The 18,240-nt window shown below is 47.3% G+C and overlaps 1 protein-coding gene across 1 annotated transcript in view; it reads right to left on the reverse strand.

Annotated features, from left to right (window-relative positions):
• Positions 1 to 314: 314 nt before the first annotated feature.
• LOC118086060 (protein-lysine 6-oxidase) overlaps positions 315 to 18,240 on the reverse strand; it is a 29,493-nt gene continuing 11,567 nt past the window's right edge. The window contains exons 3-7 of the mRNA XM_060275230.2: positions 12,893 to 13,030; positions 6,008 to 6,164; positions 5,177 to 5,272; positions 4,056 to 4,171; positions 315 to 2,243 (exon numbers count right to left, since the gene is read on the reverse strand). Of these exons, the coding sequence (XP_060131213.1) occupies positions 2,237 to 2,243; positions 4,056 to 4,171; positions 5,177 to 5,272; positions 6,008 to 6,164; positions 12,893 to 13,030 (514 nt within the window). The 3' untranslated portion in view covers positions 315 to 2,236. The remainder of the gene's footprint in view (positions 2,244 to 4,055; positions 4,172 to 5,176; positions 5,273 to 6,007; positions 6,165 to 12,892; positions 13,031 to 18,240) is intronic.

Raw genomic sequence — 18,240 nt, forward strand, 5'->3', positions numbered from 1 at the left:
GCACCATCAATACACTTTGCACAGAAGCCCCCAACGGACAGTGCCCTCCCCGCTTTGCATCAAGCTTAACAAGAGACAAAGAAAAGAAAAGTGTGTTGCGAAGCTGGATAAACGAGGGATGAAGGCGAGCTGGTGAACCTGGAAAAATCTGAGGTCTTCCCTCTGTTGGGCCAACAACATTTGGTACTAGGAATGAATGAATCGGTCAGTTTTGGTTCTCTTAGATTTCTAATTTTTCAATCATAAAACCAGCCCTCCACATTTCTGCTGCAATTTTCACTGAAGGGGAAAAACAATCAAAACAAAAGTCCTCATGCGTATCCGACAACTTTTTAGTGCCAGTTTCTCCGGATACATTTTTGTACGCCATCTCAACTAATTGATGCATATTTCTTCTGAACAGATAATTTTTTGTACGTGGTATCGTTTGCTTGGAAGGCCGCGTCACAAAGCTTGGAGGAGCGCGGCTTTCGAAGGAGAGCTGTGCTTCTGTTCGGACACCACTCCGAGATTTTCAAATTGCGTGGTTTCTTATTCCATCCCTAGATGTTACCCCGGTGGCGTGGCAGTTGCAGGTTTCCTTATTCGGAGCACGCGGCTGCTGCACTCCCTAAGCTGGCAACGATCCTGCTGCACCACCCAAATAACACAAGCACCTCATATTTACGGCAGGGAAAGGCTTAGATCCGGGGTCCCCAACCTGTGGCCCGTGGGCTGTTTAACCGGGCCATGAGCTGGCCCCAAACCAAGCCGCCTGCTTGGTAAGTCCCTGCGCGCTGTGTTAAACCAGCGCAGCGTGGCGCGGGGACTCTCTTCCGCGGCGCCGGAAATCGCTTCTGCATGTGCCCAGGTGCTGAAAATCGTGCCGGCACAGAAGTGATTTTCAGTGTCTGGGCATGTGCAGAAGCAATTTCTGGCGCTGTGGACATGCACAGATGCGATTTCCGGCGTTGCGCTGTGCCGGCCCACAGAGGATCTCCGTGGGAGTGATCCGGCCCATGCCCGGTAAGCCTTGCCGACCCCTGACTTAGATTATGCTGGTGGTTTTTCTCGGAGGTTTTCACACCCGGTCTCCCTCCTAGAGCCGCAGAACTGTAGAGTTGGGATCTAGAAAAGTGTCAATTTCCTCATTGTTGGGTGCCATTCTGTGCAATGTGGGCTTTTCTCTGCCTTGGGGAATGGGTGGGTTCAGGCAGCCCCCTCCTCTTCTCTACTCTCTGGGTAAAGGGACCCCTGACAGTTAAGTCCAATTGCAAACGACTCTGGGGTTGCGGCGCTCATCTCGCTTTACTGACCAACTTCCCGGGCAGGACTGGAACTTAGAGGGGAGGGGTGTTATGTACTGAGCTAAATCCTAGAACAATAGGATTCAGAATCAGCGGGAGCTACCCAATCCAACTCCAGGTGGAAGTGAATCCGCAACCTGATTGGCCTGCTGGAGCAGCCAATCAGGCGGCTGGCAGAAGTGAATCTGCTACCTGATTGGCCTGTAGGAGCAGCCAATCAGGCTGCAGGCAGAAGTCAATCCACAATATAATTGGCCCACAGGTGTAGCCCTGAAGTAGCCAATCACGCAAGGCCCATTGTGTAAATAATGTATATAAGCAGATGGTTTTGGGAAAAGAGCCATTCTTCTTCTCCTCTTCTCCTTGATGACTATGAGCTGAATAAAGAGCATGAAATTCACTCTCGACTCCGAGTACATTTCACTCTGCCTTGGGGAATGGGTGGGTTCAGGCAGCCCCCTCCTCTTCTCTACTCTCTGGGTAAAGGGACCCCTGACAGTTAAGTCCAATTGCAAACGACTCTGGGGTTGCGGCGCTCATCTCGCTTTACTGACCAAGGGAGCCGGCGTACAGCTTCCAGGTCATGTGGCCAGCATGACTAAGCCGCTTCTGGCGAACCAGAGCAGCACACGGAAACGCCGTTTACCTTCCCGCTGGAGTGGTACCTATTTATCTACTTGCACTTGATGTGCTTTTGAACTGTTAGGTTGGCAGGAGCTGGGGAAGGGTAGCTAGCGTCAATAGATTAGCAGTCTCCCTAAAAGTGAATGGCTAATACTGAATACTGGTGGCAGCCGGGACAGGATAGGAAGAGAGGGCTGGCCAAATTTCAAAATGTGTCTCGAGCCACAGAGTCTCCTTTGGTCCAGCAGGGTTGCAGAGATGGTTTGAAGCACTTGAGGGGAAAAGGGGTATGAAGCGGTCTTGCTCCACTGCCATCGGGTCGCCGTTTAGTTGCTGCAGCGGGTGGGGGAAAGAAAAGAAATTGCAGTTCAGTCACAACTTCAATTCATGAACGTGTTTTTTTCCTTTCCTTTCTTAAAAATTATTTATTTGGTTTTTCAGATTAAAACTTTACAGTCACATATCCAATATACAACATAAAAAACAAGATTCCAAAGAACCTCCTGGACTCCCCTCCCAACCCCTTTGTGGGTCTTGCTGTTAATCCTTTCCTCCATCTTCTATGATAATCCAAAACTTTTACACCTCCACTGTGTCTGAAATTCACCATTAAACTACAAGCGATATTCCAATCCTGCTAGTGATTTTAACTGTTTACAATGGTTTTTAAGATAAGTTATAAATTATTAAAACTTTGGTCTTCCTGATTTCTGATTCTTCCTGTCATTTTAGCCATTTTGGCATAAGTCCATCAACTTGATTTGCCATTCTTCTCTGGTAGGGATTTCATCTTCTTTCCATCTCTGGGCCAATAACACCCTCACAGCTGTGGTCGCATACATAAATAGTCTTTTCTGCTCCCTTGGGATTTCAGCATCTAGAATTCCTAATGTGTTTTTTCATGTGTAATACCTTCTGTTTTCCATGTCCTCTCTCTCTCTCTCTCTCTCTCTCTCTCTCTCTCTCTCTCTCTCTCTCTCTCTCTCTCTCTCTCTGCCACAACCCCCCCACGATCGACCCACGTCCCTCAATAGCATCATTTTGATGCAAGGCACACAGCACTCTGCTGTGCCAAGGTTGCCAAATTCTCCCGCCCTCAACCTTCCGCTCTGGAGAAAGCAGAATGTTTGTGGAGATTTCTTAATACCTTTGCCGACGAGCCAGCAGCAAAGGGGGACTCTGTGCCATTTGTGGCAGCCAGAGCTATTTTAGCCAAGAGTTGCAAATCCCGCAGCAGATGCTTTTTACCACTGGGTTTCATTTCTCATAACAAGGGCAAATGGGCTCCGTGAAATTACTGCACAGGCAGTATCACACTTCTCTGCAATTTTTTTTAAAAAATTCTTCTATATCATGGTTTTATCCTGTATTTGACTTGGTGTACTGCCCTGAATTCTTTTTTTACAAAAGTATTTTTTATTAAAGATTTCTTGAATTACAAAGCTATGTGTAGTGTCTTACTGCCCTGAATTCTTATGATGAAAGGTGGTAGATAAATTGAACAAACAAACAAGCTAAAATCTGCCCTCCAATCAGCTTCATTGGATGTCCAGGAGTCTGGGTGTTATGGGGGGGGGGATATTCCTCCCTCTCTACTTTCTCCCTGCTAGATCGAATTTTATAAACTTCCATCATGTCACCTCTAACTTTGCCTTTTCTCTAAACTAAACAGTCCGAAACATTTCCTTTTTTTCTATCTCTTTTTTCATTTTTATTTGTTATATATGTGTTATGTTTGTTTGTCTGCACATTAAAATTTTTTTTTAACACACAGTACACACAGTACACACACACACACACACACACACACACACACACACAAACACAAAACATTTTCTCAAAGGGGAGTTGCTCCACCCCGTGGATCATTCTACTTGCTCCTTCCTCAGCCTTTTCCCCATTGACAATATCCTTTTTGAGCTGAGACGCCCTGAACCGTACACAGGTATTATACTTCTGTGCCTTGAGGAAAGGCATGGCTCCCTGGAGAGAAAAATACTCTTGACGATGTGCTGATGACATCATTACTGGCCTCTCTTTTCACCTAACGGAGGCAGGGTAACTGTCCCTGCTCTGAGGGGGGTTGGACTAGATGACTTTTGGGGGACCCTTCGAGCCCTACAAATCCCTCTTTCCTCACAGTACCTGGTGATCTTGCAGTTCCGTGCGGTGGCATGCGTCCCTGTGTATATTATATCACACCTGGCAGCATTGTTTGTGAAGTCTGACTCGGGCACCAAGAAGTCCGGATTGACAGTCACCTTGAAATGGGATGAGAAAGGATACAGTCAAATTCCACCGCACTGTTTCCTCTCCTAAAATCAGGCGGTGCCCTTAACGGACTAGCTTCAACTGTTGCAAGCTCAGATCGTAAGAAGGAAAGACTTGTTACAAGAATTCTTGCGAGGAAAATTGCTTTGGCCTATGGTGTGCATTATGCAGAATGTCATGCCAAAAATGTGCACATTAGGACAAATTCGGATTAAAATGATGGATTTTCACAAAGACTTTTAATAATAATAATAATGATAATAATAATAATAATAATAATAATAATAATAAATTGCAGAGTGATGTGGAAATGTGGGGAACAGAATTTGGTTAAAATGAGGACCAGGGATTGACAGGTTAGCCCAGGCATCCCCAAACTGCGGCCCTCCAGATGTTTTGGCCTACAACTCCCATGATCCCTAGCTAACAGGACCAGTGGTCAGGCATGATGGGAACTGTAGTCCAAAACATCTGGAGGGCCAAAGTTTGGGGGTGCCTGGGTTAGCCCATCTCCACAGAGTGGATCTGTAAAAGGTAAAAAGGTAAAGGACCCCTGGATGCTTAAGTCCAGTCAAAGGAGACTATGCGGTTGGGGCGCTCATCTTGCTTTCAGGCCAAGGGAGCCGGCGTTTGTCTGCAGACAGTTTTCCAGGTCACGTGGCCAGCAGGACTAAACCGCTTCTGGCGCAATGGGACACCGTGACGGAAACCAGAGCGCAAAGAAATGCTGTATACCTTCCCACCACAGTGGTATCTATTTATCTACTTGCGCTGGTGTGCTTTCGAACTGCTAGGTTGGCAGGAGCTGGGACCAAGCAACGGGAGCTCACTCCGTCGTGGCAATTTGAACCACCAACCTTCTGAATGGGAAGCCCAGGAGGCGCAGTGGTTTCGACCACAGCACCACTTGCAAGGCAAAATGCCCCTGTGTTCCTGGATGACCCCTCATGCCCATGCCATTTCCTTGCCAATTTGAGCTTTGCAGCCAAACATACCTTGAGGATATAATTCCCAGGGGGGACATCTGTAATGTCGATCCACTGGCAGTCAATGTGAGCATCGTATGTGTCATAGCAGCCAGGACCCAAACCCTAAATGGAAGACAACATCACATCGCTTTGAGTCTTTCTTTCGGACAGAATGCTTTTCTCTGAATATGGTTTGTACAACCTTCTCCAACCATAGAATCATAGAGTTGGAAGAGACCACAAGGGCCATCCAGGCCAACCCCCTGCCAAGCAGGAAACACCATCAAAGCATTCTTGACATATGGCTGTCAAGCCTCTGCTTAAAGATCTCCAAAGAAGGAGACTCCACCACACTCCTTGGCAGCAAATTCCACTGTCGAACAGCTCTTACTGTCGGGAAGTTCTTCCTAATGTTGAGGTGGAATCTTCTTTCTTGTAGTTTTAATCCATTGCTCCGTGTCCGCTTCTCTGGAGCAGCAGAAAACAACCTTTCGCCCTCCTCTATACTTTCACCAGCACCCCTTTCTACGAGGCCGGCTGACTCCCTCTTGCTCCCATAACTTTAAGAGCTGCCACTAAAGCTTATGTTATTTATCACATTCATATCCCTGCCCCCCCCCATGAGCTCAAGGTGGAAACGGCCATAAAAACCTGTGATAAATAAAATGTTGTTGCCTAATATTGCATAGCTTTTAGCATTGATTGACAGCTTTGATTTAAGTGGGCAAGGAGAAAACTGCCCTGTCTGTGGATTAACAGGGCAACTGGCAGGGAAAGGCAAGCAGTGGTCCCCTGCAGAACAAAGGCAGAGGAAAAGGGGCTGGTAAAAAAGGGGGCCTGAGTCTCTTCTCCCCTCACCTGAGTGTGAGCCGTGCAAGCGTACCGGCGCCGGACTCCCGCGTCGCATGTCGTATCCTCCAGGCAGAAGCTCGCCTTGTGACCCTCTGCTACCTTCTTGTGGGTGACGGCATCCAGCAGGTCGTAGTTACTAAAGGCTTCCATGCTGTGATAATGGCTAAAAGACAAAGGTCCAGGTTCCTTATGTTGTAAACAAAACCTGCCCTTATTCCCTTATGGGGTACACAAGAGCGCTTACAGAGTCCTTTGTAGGTTCTCCATCGGTAGGAGAAAATAACAGAGGCCAACCAGATAATATTGAGAAGCAAAGCAGCTAGTAAGCCTGATCTTTATTGAACTGTTGCAACAGGGTGCTCCCCTCACACACAGGAGAGCGGAGGCATAGCTGTCAACCCTCCCTTTTTTGCAGGAAACTCCCTTATTCCAAGCCACAGCTGTCAACTTTCCCTTTTTTTGCTGGAAATTGCCTTATTCCAGGGCTGTTTCCCACTGCTATCCTGGATTGTTAGATATACTGTAGACTGTCCCCGGGACAGGTGAGGTTGCCGATCCCTTATCTTCAAACCCAGAAGTGGACAGGTGAGGCTGCTGATCTCTTATTTCCAAATCCAAAAGTTGACAGCTATGAGCGTAGGAGGACCCAGAACCAAGGTGTGCCTGCCCTTACATAGACATTTTGAAATTCCCTGCCCTGGAGCTCAAGACCACCCCTCCATACATCATACCTACATCACAGAAAAGGCGGTCTACAACAGAAGTCTGAATGTTGCTGTTTTTCCTGTCTGCCAGGTTATCTGATAATGCCTTATCTGATTGCCTTTCCTGGTAGTCTGGCCATTTCTTTGAGATGGTAATCACTTATCTGACGCCCTGGTGCCAAGATTCCCTCCGGCACCCCCCGTGAGTGAGGCGGGCAGGAGGGGTGCGCGGGGAGCTGAGAGGCGCGGAGGAGGCAGCCCCAGGCTCGCGCTCCCTGCGCGCCTCCAGAGAGCAGCCTGAAGCCGCTCAAAAACTGAGAGGTGTGGAGGAGGCGGCCCCAGGCTCCCGCTCCCAAAGCTCCAGAGGCGTATGGGGAATGCGAGCCTGGGGCCGCCGCACTGCGCCTCTCAGCTGTTCAGGTGGCCCCAGGTCAGCGCTCCCCGTGCGCCTCTGGAGAGCGGCCTGAAGCCGCTCAACAGCTGAGACAGAGGCGCGGCAGAGGCGGCCCCAGGCTCGCGCTCCCCGCGTGCCTCCGGAGAGCTTCCTGGAGCCGCTCAACAGCAGAGGCGCGCGGAGGCAGACCCCAGCGTTCGGCGCCCCTTCCGCACCCCTGATGGCCAGGCACCCTGGCGCCTTGCGCCACCCAGCCCAGACCTAGGGATGGCCCTGCATGGTTGAGAGCCAGCAGACAGCAAAAGAACATCAAGATGGAATAAAGCGAAGGAGAAGAGAAGATGGCTGTATGACCAGCCCTTTCATGGGGTCTCCCAGGGCCACGCCCATCTACCTGGTCACACGCAGGGAGAGGATGCTCTAGACCAGGTGTGACAGGAATTCCTCCTGGCTGGACCAACATTCCCCTGTGTGTCCACTTTGGGAAAACAGGAAATGTTATACTTGACTGCTTATGTTACATCCTACATGGAAGGCATGCAGTCCCTGGGAAATGCGAGTGGGGATTGTCAGGAGATTCAGTTCCACCTTAAGACTTAGGTATGTTGCTGCTGATATATGTCACATGTCTAGGTATATCCTTTTATGGACTCTTACTTTCAGTTCTGTTCTGAGTTCTGTTCTGAACTGTTTGACCTGATGGAAGAGAGAAAGCATCGTTCGCTCTCTCTTCATGCTGTAATATAGCTGTAAATAAACCACTTTAAAATGCCTCTCTGCTGCTGCCTTATCATCTCCGCTGAAACTGCGTGGGCATCTCTGCTGATTGCGTGCTCAGGTTGCTGAGACCCTGAGTCGTGTTCCATGGGAATCACCGGGACTGAGACGAAGAGGGAGCTGCCAGCTGGACCTCCCAATGGTGAAATCCCATCAAAAGGGTTATGGGCCCAGAAGTACAAGGGTCGTCAAGCCCAGAGGAGATGGTTGGTGGTCTCTGGACCAGCCAGTTATGGATCCAGGAGCAGGCAGTGTGTTCCGAATGCGGCTGATCAGTGCTGAAAACATCGGAGCAATTGAGAGGTATGTGTGGAGAGCGATAGGCAGCAAAATGTTTATTCAGCAAGCTGCTGGCTGCTGCCGGAGAAAGCTTTGAAACAGACAGTCGTAAACCTGTCCCAGTGATTAATTGACTGTGAGATAGAGCTGGAGCGGAGGCATTTTTCCAAAGTGATTGCCTGTAACGGGTGGCTGGAAAAAATGGAGAATATGCTTGGAAGCTCTAACCAGATAATTCTTCTGGATGGGACTAATTATCATACATGGAAAATATATGTAGAAGGCAAGTTAAGACTTGCAAAGCTCTGGCATGTGATTGATGAGAACCCCCCCGTGCCAGTGACGAATGCTTGGGCTCAATGTGATTCACAAGCTCGTGGTTTGATTATTGGATGTGTCTCAGCTACAGAATTAATTACCCTTGCTGGAAAAGCGTCTGCGAAACTAATGTGGGAGGGACTACGTGAAGTCCATGAACGCAAACAGGCAGGGTCAGTTCTATTGTTTTTTCGGACTCTGCACAACATGAAACTCCAGCCGGGAGGTGATTTACGTGCCCACATTCTTGAAATGCAGCGGCTGAGGGAGGAACTGGGGAATCGTGAATTTGTTTTGCCAGAAGCTGTGTTTGCAGTGTTGATTCTGGACTCTTTAGACCACAGCTTTGATGCCATTGCTAGCCAGTTAGCAGCCCTCCCCACAAGAGATTTAACAGCAGCTAGAGTAATTGCTGTATTGCAAAATGAGTGGGATCGGAGGAGAGCTGAGGGCGCCAGTTGCAAATCACAGGAGCCAGCTGCTACGTGCCAATCTCAAGCTGATAACGCTAGAGCCTTCACGATCAGGTGCTATGGTTGCGGAGGTTTGGGTCACGTAAAGCGAAACTGCAGAAAGAAGCAAGATAAGCAAAGACCGACAGCTGCTGCAAATTTCAAAGGCAAACAAGGAAAGGGGGGTGGCAGCGGTGGAAAGCAGCCAAGTGGACAGCGTAAAGCTATGCTGGCTAAGATAACAGCAACTTCAAAGGCTAATAACTTCTTTGTTGTTGATTCTGGTGCGACTCATCACATCTGCCGAGACCGACATCTTTTTGTTTCATTTCAAGCCTATAAGGGGAAGATTTTACAGGCAGGTGGATCATCTTTGGACATTCAAGGAACTGGGACAATTGTGTTAGAATCTCTAAACCTAGAGATTGCTGATGTGCTTTATGTGCCAAAAGCAAAGGATAATTTACTTTCAGTTCCACAGCTGGACAGAAAGGGTTTTCACATCTCTTTCAGGAATGGCATTGCCATTATCACTAAGAACAATGAAGAATACGTACGTGCTGAAAAGGTTGATGAACTGTTTTTGATGACTTTTGATGATGTAAAAGTGTCTGAGGGTGAACCTGATGAAAATGTTGCTTATGTTGCTAACACAACTAATAGGCCTCTTCATGCAGGTTGTATTCACGAATACCATCGCATTTTTGGACACTTAGGCTGGCAAGCAGTGTCCAAGATGCCCAAGGTTGTGCAGGGCCTGAAGCTTAAACCCTGCAAGTATCACATGAAGTGTGTTTCCTGTGCACAACATAAGGTGAAAGTTGCACCCAAAGGGAAAGTGTCTGGGAGGAAGGCAACCCAGCCTTATCAGGTGGTCCATGCAGACCTGGTAGGTCCACTATCGCCATCTGTGAGTGGATCTAGGTATTTTATGATCCTAATAGATTCCTACACCAGATATGTTCACGTGTTTGTGCTAAAACAGAAATCAGATGCCTTTTTAAAGTTCAAGGGTTTCTGTGCATGGCTTGAAAATGTCAGGGGCCAAAAGATAAAGTGCCTATTCAGTGACAATGGAGGGGAGTTCACTTCTCACGAATTTGAAGCTTTTCTGTCTGAGAAGGGAATTCAACACGATCTGGCATGCCCCAGAAGTCCTTGGGAAAATGGTTTGTGTGAAAGGGCTGGACAAACTTTACAGCAGGGACTTAAAACCTTGCTGCACGATGCCAATTTGCCAGAACAGTATTGGGCCGAAGCACTATCTAATTTTGTTTACACTTTTAATCGCAGGTGGCATTCAGCGATTGAGTGTACCCCTTATGAGAAGATGTTTGGCAAACAGCCTTACATCAAACACATGAGGATCTTTGGATCTGACATGTGGGTAAACACCCCACAAAGTGGTAAGCTGGGGACACGAGGTGAACCTGGCATATTCTTGGGATACGAAAATGGAGCGTACAGAGTGTTGATGAAAAACACTCAAACTGTAAGAATCACCAAGAGTGTCCAGTGCAATCCCAAATGGGGGGAAAATGTGGGGATTTTTCAGATTCATCCTGTTGATGATGAAGAAGAAGAAGAAGCACAAGCTGAGGATGATGATGAGCAGGATTCTGGTTCTGATTCTGATTCAGTAAGAGGCGCAGGTGCACTATCAGCATCTGATAGTGACACTGCAGATTATTTAAGTGCAAAAGCCTCAATCAGACCATCAGATGTGTCTGACACTGAACCAGAAGAACCTCTGTTCACCATTGGTCACTTTTCTCCTAAAAAGGAGGAGTTAAGTAAAGATGAAGAACGGACTGTTCGAAGGTCCGAGAGGGCCACAAAGGGGAAACCGCCCAAGAGATATGCTGATGAATATGCAAAGACAGCTGTTGCTGTTCTTGGTACCTCTGAAAAAATCTTTGAACCTGCTAGTTTCCAAGAGGTTCAGGAATTGAACCCAAAGCAGGCTCAGCCATGGCTGGAAGCCATGAAGGCTGAAATTGACTCCTTAGATAGAAATCAAACCTGGGAGCTAGTTCCAGTTGTCCCGGGAATGAGACTTGTTGACAGCAAGTGGGTGTTTAAAGCCAAGACTAACCAGAATGGAAAGATTATGAGACACAAAGCAAGGTTGGTCGCCAGAGGATTTTCGCAGGTACCGGGGGAGGACTTTCACCAAGTCTTTGCTCCTACCGTGAAATACGAGACGGTGAGACTCATGCTTAAATTTGCGTCTGAACAAAAGTTTCAGGTCTCCCATCATGATATTGATACAGCTTTTTTATACGGGGTTTTGCAGGAAGATATATTTTTACTGCCCCCTGCTGGTGTGGATGTACCAAAGGGAATGGTATGCAAACTAAAGAAATCACTGTATGGGCTCAAACAGAGTGCCAGGTGTTGGAACACCAAACTTACAGAAACATTGCTTTCCTTAGGATTTAAGCAAGGTATCGCTGATCCGTGTGTATTTGTCAAACAAGAGGGGGAGCAAAAACTGTATTGTATTTGTTTTGTTGATGATTTGCTGTTCTTCTGGAAGAACAAAGAGTTGTACCAGAGTACACTTGCTCAGTTGAAGGAACACTTCAATATGAAAGACCTAGGTGAGGTTTCCAATTATCTTTCTCTACAGGTTGAGAGAAACAAAGAAGGTACTTTTCTGGTACACCAAACTCAAAAGATTACTGATGTGCTGAACAAATTGAATTTAATTGACGCAAATCCTGTTGACACACCTATGGTACAAGGTTATAAAGTTGATGATGATGCAGAACCATTTACCGACACTACACTGTATAGATGTGTGTTAGGTAAGTTAAACTTCATCGCAAGAGTTTCAAGACCTGACATTGCTATTAGCTGTAATTTGCTGAGCAGACGTGCCAACAATCCTACTGTTCAGGATTGGCGTGCTTTGAAACGCATTTGTAGGTACTTAAAAGGAACCATGCACTACAGATTGCGTTTCACAAGTCAAAAGACTGGAGGTCTGGAAATCTTCGCAGATGCAAGTTTTGGTAGTGATGTCACAGATAGCAAAAGCACTTCAGGTGTTTGTTATGTATACAACCATTGTCTTTTTGATTGGATGTGCAGGAAACAGACAACCGTTTGTCAGAGTTCCTGTGAAGCAGAGCTCAACGCTCTCTCACTCTCCTTAATGGATTATGAATGGTTGTTGCAACTGTTCAAGGATATTGGAGTTAATGTGTCTTGTCCTATTCAGGTATATCAAGACAATCAGTCCTGTTTAGCCTTGCTAGCATCCGAGAGTTGCAAGCAGAGGACCAAATATTTGCAGATAAAATTACATCGTGCAAGGGAATGCATAAAGAAAGGACTGGTCCAAATATCATACATGCCAGGTAATGAAATTCCGGCTGATATGTTGTCCAAGGTTGTAAATAAAGAACAGTTGCACAGTTATATGCAAAAGCTACAGTTTGGAACTGCTGAGCTTAAGGTTTCACAGAATGGGGGAGTGATGTCAGGAGATTCAGTTCCACCTTAAGACTTAGGCATGTTGCTGCTGATATATTTCACATGTCTAGGTATATCCTTTTATGGACTCTTACTTTCAGTTCTGTTCTGAACTGTTTGACCTGATGGAAGAGAGAAAGCATCGTTCGCTCTCTCTTCATGCTGTAATATAGCTGTAAATAAACCACTTTAAAATGCCTCTCTGCTGCTGCCTTATCATCTCCGCTGAAACTGCATGGGCATCTCTGCTGATTGCGTGCTCAGGTTGCTGAGACCCTGAGTCGTGTTCCATGGGAATCACCGGGACTGAGACGAAGAGGGAGCTGCCGGCTGGACCTCCCAATGGTGAAATCCCATCAGGGATAGCTGTCCAGGTCCTGCTTCTGTACAGTACATGCCATTTGGACATCTGCTGGGGACAGAAATGCAGAAGGGAGAGCTCAGCCCCAGCTGACCACCCCAGCTGGACTCGGCTCAGCTTACTCACTTGTGGCAGCTGTGCCACTCCCAAGCGTGGTATGGTTTGACCGGGAGGAAGTCTGCCGTGCCTTGGTTCTTCACCCTCTGCGGGAAGCGAAGGAGGACCCGGTAGCTGATGCTGCTCAGCCCTGGCTGGTAGGCAGACCTGCAGGAAAGAGAGGGAGAAGAGGCCATGGATTATGTACGGAGCCCAAGAAGAGCCCTGTGTTGGATGCCAGTATCCTGTCCCAACAGATGCCTCGTTGGGGGTCGTCCCCTCCCCAAGCAGAACCGATTTCCCACTGCTATCCTGGATTGTTAGATATACTGTAGACTGTCCCCGGGACAGGTGAGGCTGCTGATCTCTTATTTTCAAATCCGAAAGTTGATTTCGGCAGAGTCGCTGAAACAGGTACTGGACCGGAAGTAGTTTACAACGAAAACCACCTTCCCGGAAGAGCGATATTAAAAATATCCCCAGAGAACAGCGCCTCTGTATCTGTGGATGTCAGTCAGCTGAGAGCAGCGTTCGTTATATGTTGCACTGTAAACGAGATGGAATTCCGAGGGCTAAATACTTAAAGAAACCCCTCAAGTCGACTGCCACCTTTAGCGTCTTCAATAAAATCAATTACCTGCTGTCTAGCCAAAAAACACAATCCATTTATGTTTAATGAACAGAAGTTTGTGCTAGGAACCTCTCAACTCAGGAAAGTCCTAGAGTCCTGTGTCTTGTGCCCTGAGTTTTTCACCATTTCCCGCCGTTTGTGTAAATCTGTGGTGCACATTATAATGCTTTTTTTTAAATAAAAAAATAATTTTTATTAAATTTTCTGTTTTGCTATTTAAAATACGCATTTTACATCCTTAAGATATCAATGACTTCCCTTCTTCTCTTTCCATGGTTCATTTTGCATGTCATAAATATTTTACAAAAACTATACCATACAGCATTCCATTATTGCATCCATCTAAACTTGTTTACACTGTTGAATTTATCTTAATGATGCCAGAGTTTTCAGCTGTACAAATTATTTCCCATATATTCAATAAACATTTTCCAATCTTTTTAAAGCAAATGATCTTCTTGTTCTCTTATTCTGTATGTTAACTCCGTGAATTGTGCATATTCCATTAGCTTAAGTTGCCATTATTCTTTGGTTGGGACCTCGCTCATTTTCCATTTTTGGGCTAATGAAACACGGCCGCAGTAGTGGCATACACAAATAACCTTTTTTGACACCTGGGAATTTCAGTCTGAATTATCCCCAACAGAAAGGACTCTTGGTTTTTTTTTTGGGGGGGGGGGAAGTACTTTTAAGCATCCCCCCCCCCAGTTCATTATGGATCATTTCCTTAATTGTATGTTTTTGAGACATTTCTGTACTTTGTTTGTTTGCTTTTGGCTATAACCTGCATTTGCTTGACCAATAAAATATGATGATGGCAACTGGAAGCGAAGCGGTGTGCCTGCTTGGAAACTTTTGCAGGTGCAAAAGGTATTAAAAAGCAGGATCGTGTATGGCCTCCCCATTAGCATCCTGGGCACATTCCATCATGAATGTGTGATAAAAAGGACATTTGAAAAAGGCCCTTAGAGTCTAAGACAAGCAGCGGCGTAGCTAGCCGCCTGGTTGCCCGGGGCGGCAAATCCAAAGGGTGTCCGTCGCACGCATGCTCCGCGCGTCACGATGCATGCATCACGACGCACGACACATGCATCCTGACGCATGAGTCATGGCGCATGCGTGCACAGGAGGCATGCGCCACGGCGGCGCGGCAAACCCCACGAGCAAGCTGTGGAGTGAGGCAGTCGGGGTTTTTCCTCCATGGCGGCGGCTGTGTCGCGCGGCAGCGGTGGCGGCCGTTGGAGGTGGTCAGCCCCGTCCAGCCTGCTGCCCGGGGCGGCACGGCCCCCCCCTATTACTACGCCACTGAAGACAAGCATGGGGAAACTCAGGGCCAAATATCAGGTTCTCGGGACTCTAGCCACACCTTCTCTTTTGAGGCCATGCCCTCTCTTTCCAGGCTACACCCCTCAATGTCCCTGCTCCATATCCTTGAGTAGTTCTGCCTGGTTGGGGTGTGTCTACAAACTCTAAGCCACTTCCTTCTCCAGGTGGAGGATAGAGAGACGGGCAAGGAGTTTCCGCAGCGATTGTCCTACTGTACAAATGTGAAATTTGCATGCATTGCCCCACCCATTTTTGCCAAAGGCCCCGCCCCCCACAAACATGTGGCCTCCCAGAAGGTAAAGGGCAGCCCTCTGGCCTAAATTAGGCCTGCAAATGCCCCCCTGATGAGGCAGGTCACTCTCAAAATGTGATGAAAAGGTGAGTTGAAAGGGACCAGAGCAGGCATCCCCAAACTGCGGCCCTCCAGATGTTTTGGCCTACAACTCCCATGATCCCTAGCTAACAGGACCAGTGGTCAGGGATGATGGGAATTGTAGTCCAAAACATCTGGAGGGCCGAAGTTTGGGGATGCCTGGACCAGAGAATCATCTGGTCCAACCCCATTGCCAGAGCTTCCCCATTTGGGGATCGAACCTACAACCTTGGCATTATCGGCACATTGCTCTAATCCAGGCACAGGCAAACTCGGCCCTCCAGATGTTTTGGGATTACAACTCCCATCAATCCTAGCTAACAGGACCAGTGGTCAGGGATGATGGGAGTTGTAGTCCCAAAACATCTGGAGGGCCGAGTTTGCCTATGCCTGCTCTAACCTACTGAGCTATCCAGGTGCTAGCGGCATAGGAAGGTGCCCCCGGTCTACCTAGGTCAGTGCTGTTGACTCTGGCTGGCAGCAAGACCTTCTACATGCAAGAGAGATGCTCTCCTTCTGAGCTACACCCTTCCCTGATGCAGACAGAAGTTCAGATGCCAGACTGGAAATTTTTCTGCTGCTTGGGAATTCTCCATAGTTGGCAGGGGAGTGTTCTTGCGCTAGCATAACAAAGCTTCAAGAGCTCTAAAGAGGGTTATTTTTGGAGTCTCTTCGGCAGGGCGAGGGAAGGTGAGGAGGGAAAGAAGGGGCCATTCATGGAATGGGTGAGCAAACAAGCAAAGGATTGACCCTTTGGCATTGCCTGTCCTGGGAGAACAGCTTTGTTTGTTTGGGTGTTTACAGGAAATGGAGTCATTTCATTCTACCCCCCACCAATATTTCTTCTTCTTCTTTTTGCATTTTTCCAGCTAGAATCAATAAGCAGAAAAGGACCATTTGTTGTTCCAGGATGACTTGTTGAGCGCTTCTGAATGGCTACAGGCACATTTAACCCTCATGCTGCCTTAGAATCATAGAATCATAGAGTTGGAAGAGACCACAAGGGCCATCCAGCCCAACCCCCTGCCGAGCAGGAAACACCATCAAAGCATTCTTGACATATGGCTGTCAAGCCTCTGCTTAAAGACCTCCAAAGAAGGAGACTCCACCACACTCCTTGGTGGCAAATTCCACTGCCGAACAGCTCTTACTGTCAGGAAGTTCTTCCGAATGTTTAGGTGGAATCTTCTTTCTTGTAGTTTGAAACCATTGCTCCGTGTCCGCTTCTCTGGAGCAGCAGAAAACAACCTTTCTCCCTCCTCTATATGACATCCTTTTATATATTTGAACATGGCTATCATATCACCCCTTAACCTTCTCTTCTCCAGGCTAAACATACCCAGCTCCCTAAGCCGTTCCTCATAAGGCATCGTTTCCAGGCCTTTGACCATTTTGGTTGCCCTCCTCTGGACACGTTCCAGCTTGTCAGTATCCTTCTTGAACTGTGGTGCCCAGAACTGGACACAGTACTCCAGGTGAGGTCTGACCAGAGCAGAATACAGTGGTACTTTTACTTCCCTAGATCTAGATGCTATACTCCTTTTGATGCAGCCCAGAATTGCATTGGCTTTTTTAGCTGCTGCATCACACTGCTGACTCATGTTCAACTGCAACACAACAGCCCTGCAGTGTCGGCTGATTGAATCTTGCTCTCTGATAGTTGCTGCCAAGAGAGTGCTCTTTTGGGGGCGCCTACACCCCCAGAAACAACCTGGTGGTGGGGAACTGGGATCACGAGTTGTAATGGATTAATGGATTTACACCCTGGATTAGAAAGAGTTAATTCACCTCCAGCTTAATTTACAGCGCATGAGGGAATAACCGTTTTGGGAGTTGGAAGAGGAAGAAGGGGAAGAAGAAGGGTGTGGGGCCAGGATAGTGGTGGTTTAGGTTAGGCTTAGGATAACTTGAAGTTAAAGTCCGACAGAGTTAATGTATAACTGTAACTAAGCTTGTAAACTTATGCATCGTTAATAAAAGAAAAACCTATGTTCTCAAGAAAATAAAATTCATCTTCTTTTTGTGCCAAAGAGTATCGTCTTGGTTATTCCAGCAGCGTATTAAAACTCACAGAGGTGGAGACTCAGAAAAGGGGATAATTTGTGTGGAGTAGAGTGGAACCTCGGTTTACGAACACCTCGGTTTACGAATTTTTGGTTTACGAATGCCGCGGACCCATCTGGAACGGATTAATTCACTTTCCATTACTTTCAATGGGAAAGTTCGCTTCAGTTTATGAACGCTTCAGTTTCTGAACAGACTTCCGGAACCAATTGTGTTCATAAACCGAGGTACCACTGTATGGTGAAAACCTAGAGTGCCACAAGTTTGCCAGGGTGACATGGCAGACTGATACAGAGGGGATCTGAGTTGAGGGAGTCCCTGCTCTGTAGGCAAGAGGTTGTTCATTCAAATAGACCTGAGTGTTTGTGAGATCAGGCCACAGAAGCTGGAATTAGACTCTCTTTACTGAGAAGCCCACAATTGAGGGATTTATTTGAAGGCGTAAAGAATTGAGTGGGGATTGCTTTACTCCTGTATCCTTTCGTCTCATAATCTATTGGCAACGTCGGCGAGGGGGTTCGTCGCACAAGTCATTGTTAAATCCTGGCATCCCTGGACCATCGTGCCTGGAGCCAATCCTTTGCTAATTATGCAAAGTCCGAAGCCAGCTCTCCAGCCTTCTGCTCCTCCCAGGGCAGTTCACAGAACAAAATCAAAATATAAAACCACAAAATATTCAATAAAAATAAAAACAACAACCCCAAAACCCACATTTTAAAAGGATGTCAATCAAAAACCAAAGGCCTGGTTAAAAAGGAATGTTTTCGCCTGGCTTAGTCTAAAGGTGTATAATGAAGGCGCCAGGCAAACTTCCCCTGGGGAGAGCATTCCACAGAGCCACTGCAGAGAAGGCCCCGTTCTCACGTTGCCACCCTCCGGACCTCTCTAGGAGGAAGGAGGGCCTTGGAAGATGATCTCAGGGTCTGGGTGGGTTCATATGGAGAGAGCTGGTCATCATACCCCTGTGAAAATTGTGTTGAACGC

The sequence above is a fragment of the Zootoca vivipara genome, chromosome 6 (assembly GCF_965207765.1).
Source record: "Zootoca vivipara chromosome 6, rZooViv2.hap1.1, whole genome shotgun sequence".
NCBI classification, from domain to species: domain Eukaryota; kingdom Metazoa; phylum Chordata; class Lepidosauria; order Squamata; family Lacertidae; genus Zootoca; species Zootoca vivipara.